Source organism: Gigantopelta aegis, chromosome 5 (assembly GCF_016097555.1).
Source record: "Gigantopelta aegis isolate Gae_Host chromosome 5, Gae_host_genome, whole genome shotgun sequence".
Classification (NCBI taxonomy): Eukaryota; Metazoa; Mollusca; class Gastropoda; order Neomphalida; family Peltospiridae; genus Gigantopelta; species Gigantopelta aegis.
The window spans coordinates 10,219,408-10,227,020 of NC_054703.1; the positions used below are offsets into that span (position 1 = coordinate 10,219,408).

Below are 7,613 nucleotides of genomic sequence, written 5' to 3' on the forward strand. Positions count from 1 at the left end.
GTTACAAATATTATTGCATTTGATCACAACGTCCTGTGGCGTGAGCCTAAGCTTCCTAATCCACCCCCCATTTCCAATCTAGGGCTAAGATAAATAAAGTAATTATGAAGTATTTTTAAATTTAGGCAGCCCGATCTAAATTGCGCCAAAACGTTTAATGAGTATGTGTTTATGTTTTAAATATATTTATATTTTGATTGCACATACAAATTAAATAAACTCCCCTTTTGTTTTGGTGGTACTACTCTAAACTGTCCCCTTAATTTATTATGGTCCGGATCAGACCCCTGGCTATCCACGAGCGGGACCCGGGACGGACATGCCTGAAACGTTAGTGGGATATAAGCATGTTAAAACAATTAAGCTCAGGCATTTCATTATCAGCCGTTCTGATTTTATCATTCAGCATGCTGTTTCGAGTAAGTTTTATCTGGAAACAAATACAATAATAATAATAATAACACAAATCATTGATGATTATGAAAAAAAAAAAAAAAAAAAAAAAAAAAAAAAAAAAATAATAATAATAATAATAATAATAATAATAAATAAATAAATAAAAATAATATAATAATATTACTAAAATGATAATGATAATAATAATAATAATTGTAAAAAAAATAAAAACATAAAACAATAATTACCATTACCGGTTCGTGTTGATTTCAATTCCAACGTAAAACCGAGTGCGAAGTTTTACTTCTGAGGTTTGTATATGATAACCGCAGATATATTAAACTTTTACCCTACCCCCCCCCCCCCCCCCCCCCCACACACATTCCTTTAGATATACCACATTCCTTTAGATATCTCTCTCTCCTTGATCTCTCTCTCTCTCTCTCAAATACAACTAGAAACCAACCAACAAAAACATAACAAACCACTACACACACCTTGCTCTATATATATATATATCTAGTTCAAATACAACTAGAAACCAACCAACAAAAACATAACAAACCACTATAAAGAGAATTCTTAATATATGTGTGGTATTAATGTAGAATAACAAAATAAGATAAATGTTTTATTTAACTTAACGCAGATTGACTAGCTGACAATACTGAACTCGTGATACCAGATGAACTAACTGATAATACTGAACGCGTGATACCAGATGAACTAACTGACAATACTGAACGCGTGATACCAGATGAACCAACTGACAATAATGAACGCGTGATACCAGATGAACTAACTGACAATACTGAACGCGTGATACCAGATGAACTAACTGACAATACTGAACGCGTGATACCAGATGAACTAACTGACAATACTGAACGCGTGATACCAGATGGACTAGCTGGCAATACTGAACTCGTGATGCCAGATGGTCTAGCTGGCAATAATGAATTCGTGATACCGGATGAACTAGCTAACAATATTAAACTCGTTACACCAGATGAACTAGCTGACAATACTGATACCAGGTGGACTAGCTAAATTGGCTTACGCCACGGTATCAGATGGTTCACTTGAACATTCTGAACTCTGAAACAAGATGGACTACTAGCCATCGATACCAGACGGGCTAGCTCAACATGTTCAACTCATGACATCAGATGGAATAGCATCTGTGCCACTGCATGTGACAGATACCAGTGATAAACCTGTAGCACCTGATTCAGAACCACTAATATCAGGACTAACATGTGTCGTAAAGCATTCATTCTGTTGATTTCGTCGAGTCCATTTCGATTTGCAGGAAGCCAGCCGTGATTTAATGATATTTTTATAGTTTGATGAACTTGCTATCAAAATATAAAAATTCTGTCCAAAATTTAGAAGGTAGATGATAAAAAGGATTGACCTGATATTATTATTTATTGTCCGGCTTCTATAATCTCCGTCCGCTAGTTTAAGCAAAACGGCGACAGCCGTTGACAATGACGTTGGCATCAAGGTCACAAAAGCCAGTACGGAAACTAACAACAGGGGGCGTGTTGAACGGTCATGCTGACGACTCACCGGTACAGTTGACCTTAGAAATGTTTTTCTGAAATTGTGGCTTCGTTGGATTTTAATGATTATAATTGTATTCAACACTAGAATGAACAGACATGGCAGACTAGAGGGAACGAGCAGCTGAATGAAAGTATAGTAAGTCAAAATCTCCTCTGTAGGAAAGCACTGACCGTTGACCACCTCTGTTCCGACAGAAAAGGGCACAACCAAGACAAGAGACAGACCAAGCATTGTGAAGCAGACGGACATGGCCTTCTTCCTGGTACAGAATCGTTCTCGTGACAGAGGAAAACACACACAGACGCATCTGTCGAGCGTGAGTCCAACCACCAGCCACGGCGACAGAATCGTCACGAGAACTCTGACGCTGATGGACACTACACATAAGAAAACCTGTGTAGGTCGATTCTCTAAAAATGTAGCTTCACTTTTATTGATAAGGTTTATGATTAGCACCAAGCTATCAGATATAGCCAGGAATTTCAAGTACACTGAGTATGAAAGAGAATTCAGCTGCTTGTCCCCCATCATAACAAACAGAAGGCTGTTTCCGATAATGCCCAGCAAGACAACGAACAGCACGATTGTCCAGTAGCCGTATCGGTAAGCTTCGAAATCCGTCCACAGATCAAATGATGGCGTACTCTTGCGTTGTAATTCTTCTTCTTCGCCGGAACAGTTTCCATGAGCAAAGTTGTCACAATCAGTCAAAGTCTCTATAAAGCTGGATGTTTGATTCACTGGGAACGGTAGCAAGGTTACAGTAGACATTTCGCCAGTGGTTGTCTTGCAATTATCCCCTGCAAAGAAGCAAACAGAAATGGTTTATTTAACGACGCACTCAACACGTTTTATTTACGGTTATATGGCATCGGGCATATGGTTAAGGACCACACAAATATTGAGGGAGGAAACCCGCTGTCGCCACTTCATGGGCTACTCTTTTCGATTAGCAGCAAGGAATCTTTTATATGCACCATCCCAAAGACAGAACTGCAAAAAACACAAAAAAAAACATCAATGAATGAATGGATGGAGGCTTAACGACACCCCGCATTGGCTATTGGGTGTCAAACGACAATGGAAATAAGCATGTTTAGTTTACTGCACCACGTAAGCAAATACGTTATATTTTCTGTCTCACAAAATGTGGATTAGCTTTTCTAACTAATCGACTGTGTCACTTAGCATGTCTTCTTGTGGATCGACATACATTAAGTGTTCAAATGGTTCTTTCAATTCATATTTTAAAAATAAATAATCAGCACTATACTTGTGGTAAATTCATATAGTTAATTCCAGTCGACTAATGTAACAAAATACATACTTTAAAACTATTGTTCAGTATTGGCTGCCTTACAAATACATACTTTAAAACCATTGTTCAGTATTGGCTGCCTTTATACCGGCCTCGGTGGCGTCGTGGGTAGGCCATCGGTCTACAGGCTGGTAGGTACTTGGTTCGGATCCCAGTTGAGGTATGGGATTTATAATCCAGATACCGACTCCAAACCCCGAGTGAGTGCTCCGCAAGGCTCAATGGGTAGATGTAGACAACTTGCACCGGCCAGTGATCCATAACTGGTTCAACAAAGACCATGGTGTGTATTATCCTGTCTGTGGGAAGCGCAAATAAAAGATCCCTTGCTGCCTGTCATAAAAGAGTAGCCTATGTGGCGACAGCGGGTTTCCTCTAAAAACAGTGTCAGAATGACCATATGTTTGACGTCCACTAGCCGATGATAACATAAAAAATCAATGTGCTCTAGTAGCGTCGTTAAATAAAACAAACTTTACCTTTTTTGGCTGCCTTTATAGTATTGTTTTCAGTCTTTGTATTTCTTATTGAGAGATGTGTAGCGTAGGAATGCAAAGTTTCATTGGTATATAGCTTTATTACCTCAATGCACATGCGTATTCTACATGGCTTCCAACTGATTAATGTTACTACGCGTGCGATTCCATTTGAGATTGTATTGCGATGTTCTGTGGTTTTGCGAACCCATAAATCATGAGGTTGCACTATTTGCGGTGTAAAACAGGAAATTATCTTATTCGCAGTCACTAGATTCGACCAGTAACAATGGACACTATGTTTGGTTAAACTACAAATCTGTAACACATTTAGAAACAGTTACAATGGAGGGAAACAAGAGTGTGATGGTCAAACGGGAAAATACGCTCAAAAAGTAGATGAGAACTTGTCTACAAAACCGTTATTGCTCAGCGATACGTGCGTTTTTAAAAATATATGAAAATACAACAGATACATACATACACTCGCACGCACTCCGACACACACACACACACACACACACACACACACACACACACACACACACACACACACACACACAGAAAGAGAGATATATTTTGCAATCCCCTCGGGGAGAGGGACAAAATTACCTGGGGAAACTAAATGTACACATCACTGCGGGGCCACCTGAAGCGCGGGACCCATAGCACGTGTTCTATGCGCTACTAGGGTAAACGCGGGGCCCATAGCATGTTTTGTATGTGCTACTAGGGTAAACGCGGGGCCCATAGCACGTGTTCTGTGTGCTACTAGGGTAAACGCGGGGCCCATAGCACGTGTTCTGTGTGCTACTAGGGTAAACGCGGGGCCCATAGCATGTTTTTTATGTGCTACTAGGGTAAACGCGGGGCCCATAGCATGTTTTGTATGTGCTACTAGGGTAAACGCGGGGCCCATGACACGTGCTTTTTGTGTTACTAGGGTAAACGCGGGGCCCATAGCATGTTTTGTATGTGTTACTAGGGTAAACGCGGGGCCTATAGCATGTTTTGTATGTGCTACTAGGGTAAACGCGGGTCCCATAGCATGTTTTGTATGTGCTACTAGGGTAAACGCGGGGCCCATAGCACGTGTTCTGTGTGCTACTAGGGTAAACGCGGGGTCCATAGCATGTTTTGTATGTGCTACTAGGGTAAACGCGGGCCCATAGCATGTTTTGTATGTGCTACTAGGGTAAACGCGGGGCCCATAGCACGTGTTCTGTGTGCTACTAGGGTAAACGCGGGGTCCATAGCATGTTTTGTATGTGCTACTAGGGTAAACGCGGGCCCATAGCATGTTTTGTATGTGCTACTAGGGTAAACGCGGGGCACATAGCACGTGTTCTGTGTGCTACTAGGGTAAACGCGGGGTCCATAGCATGTTTTGTATGTGCTACTAAGGTAAACGCGGGGCCCATAGCATGTTTTGTATGTGCTACTAGGGTAAACGCGGGGCCCATAGCACGTGTTCTGTGTGATATTAGGGTAAACGCTGGGCCCATAGCACGTGTTATGTGTGCTACTAGGGTAAATGCGGGGCACATATCATGTTTTGTATGTGCTACTAGGGTAAACGCGGGGCCCATAGCATGTTTTGTATGTGCTACTAGGGTAAACGCGGGGCCCATGGCACGTGTTCTCTGTGCTACTATGGTAAACGCGGGGCCCATAGCACCTGTTCTGTGTGCTACTAGAGTAAACGCGGGGCCCATAGCATGTTTTGTATGTGCTACTATGGTAAACGCGGGGCCCATAGCACCTGTTCTGTGTGCTACTAGAGTAAACGCGGGGCCCATAGCATGTTTTTTTGTGCTACTAGGGTAAACGCGGGGCCCATAGCACGTGTTCTATGTGCTACTAGGATAAACGCGGGACCCATAGCGCGAGTTATATGTGCCACTAGGGTAAACGCGGGACCCATAGGACGTGTTCTATGTGCTAATAGGGTAAACGCGGGACCCATAGCACGTGTTCTATGTGCTACTAGGGTAAACGCGGGGCCCATAGCATGTGTTGTATGTGCTACTAGGATAAGCGCGGGGCCCATAGCACGTGTTCTATGTGCTACTAGGGTAAACGCGGGGGCCCATAGCACGTGTTCTATGTGCTACTAGGATAAGCGCGGGGCCCATAGCACGTGTTCTATGTGCTACTAGGGTAAGCGCGGGGCCCATAGCATGTGTTCTATGTGCTACTAGGATAAGCGCGGGGCCCATAGCACGTGTTCTATGTGCTACTAGGGTAAACGCGGGGGCCCATAGCACGTGTTCTATGTGCTACTAGGATAAGCGCGGGGCCCATAGCACGTGTTCTATGTGCTACTAGGGTAAACCGGCTCTGCATACATACGCGCGAGCACACACACAGACAGGCAAGCGCGCGCGCACGCACACACAGACACAAACACTGGAACACAAGAAATACATTTTAAACATAACTAAATAAAAAAACATATTTAAAGGCAAGTCCTTTGACATTGATGGTATGCCCTTAAATCGCCTGGATATAATAGCATAATTTTGACAGACGTCAGTTAACTGAAAAATATCCAATCAGTGATATTTTCTAGTTTATCAGAACAACGCTAAGGTAACACGATCTACAGAAACCATGACAGTGCTATTCGGTGAAAAATCGTATCTTCACTGTATTTTAGTTGCATTGAAAATATAGAAATCATATTTATGTTTCTGTGAACAAATACGTGATTCAATTATCAACCTTGTAACATATTACGTTTTAATTATTAAGGTCATTGTCGCTTGATGATTAAATCAGGGGTGTAGAAAACGTTTCACTAGCCCGCCAGACTAGAAACAACTACAATTTAATAGCCCACCAGAATTTCTACTAGCCCGCCAGCCTATAGAATATATATCTAGTACCACTGTGCGAAGTAGCCATGTCTTTGTAACATGTATGGGGCACCTATTAAAAAGTATTTTGTGCGGAACTCGAATAATCATAGACGCTACCCGTGTTTTTGTTTTTTTAATTCACTTTAATGGTGAGGGGTGGCAATATTTATATCCATGGCGTTTATGTCGAATGATTCGCTGCAGGTACGAGTTTTAGCCACATATGTTACTATTGTCGTCTATGGGATTTGATTTGGTAGTACACACCCTATATACTCCCATCCGTAGCAATGCAAGACAGACCCATTCCATGAATGCGAGAGAGAGAGACATATACATGTGTATACATATATACATACATATATATATATATATACTCACGGAAAAAAGTTATTGTGCATCATTAAAATCTCAGTGAGACGTATATTTATAAAATTTTAAAATATTGTGTACTATTTATCTGTCAAAAGCACAGTGATCCCCTCCTGTCTTCTGAACCTAAAATACGGTCTACACAATGCTTGGTGCGCCGTCGGTGACGATATAACAGAACAACGTATTGACGTCACGTCATGGTCGTACTTTGTGATCACCTAATCGATTGCGTAAAGTTCTTCCACTGATTGGCCTTAACACAGGGATGTATTGGGATGTTAAACTTGTCATTTCCAAATGATTCTACATGTGTACCCGCTTGATATTGACGACTGGTTAACGCGACGTCACGTGTCGACTCACTAAACATGGAAGATCCCTAATATTCCTAAACTGTCGAGAACAGCTCCGCAGACACTGCATAGTTTTCTGATGAACACCAATGAACACCAAAAATGACTAGCAACAACGTTTGTGCCATTCTAACTGCAATCATGCCCATCTTTCGAAGAAGTTAATTTTCTTGGAAGCGTGACATCGCACTGACGACGATCAGATACCAACAAAAGTATTTTTCTGAGTGATGATAATCCATACACTAGTTTTAGAGTCCAA

The 7,613-nt window shown here is 41.7% G+C and overlaps 1 protein-coding gene across 1 annotated transcript; it reads right to left on the reverse strand.

The window, feature by feature from the left end:
• Nucleotides 1–398: 398 nt before the first annotated feature.
• LOC121372931 (cysteinyl leukotriene receptor 1-like) lies at nucleotides 399–2,739 on the reverse strand. Its single transcript, XM_041499366.1, has 2 exons — nucleotides 2,139–2,739; nucleotides 399–430 (listed from the first exon to the last, which is right to left on the reverse strand). Exons 1-2 carry the CDS (start codon nucleotides 2,737–2,739, stop codon nucleotides 399–401), a joined length of 633 nt encoding a protein of 210 aa, XP_041355300.1.
• Nucleotides 2,740–7,613: the final 4,874 nt, after the last annotated feature.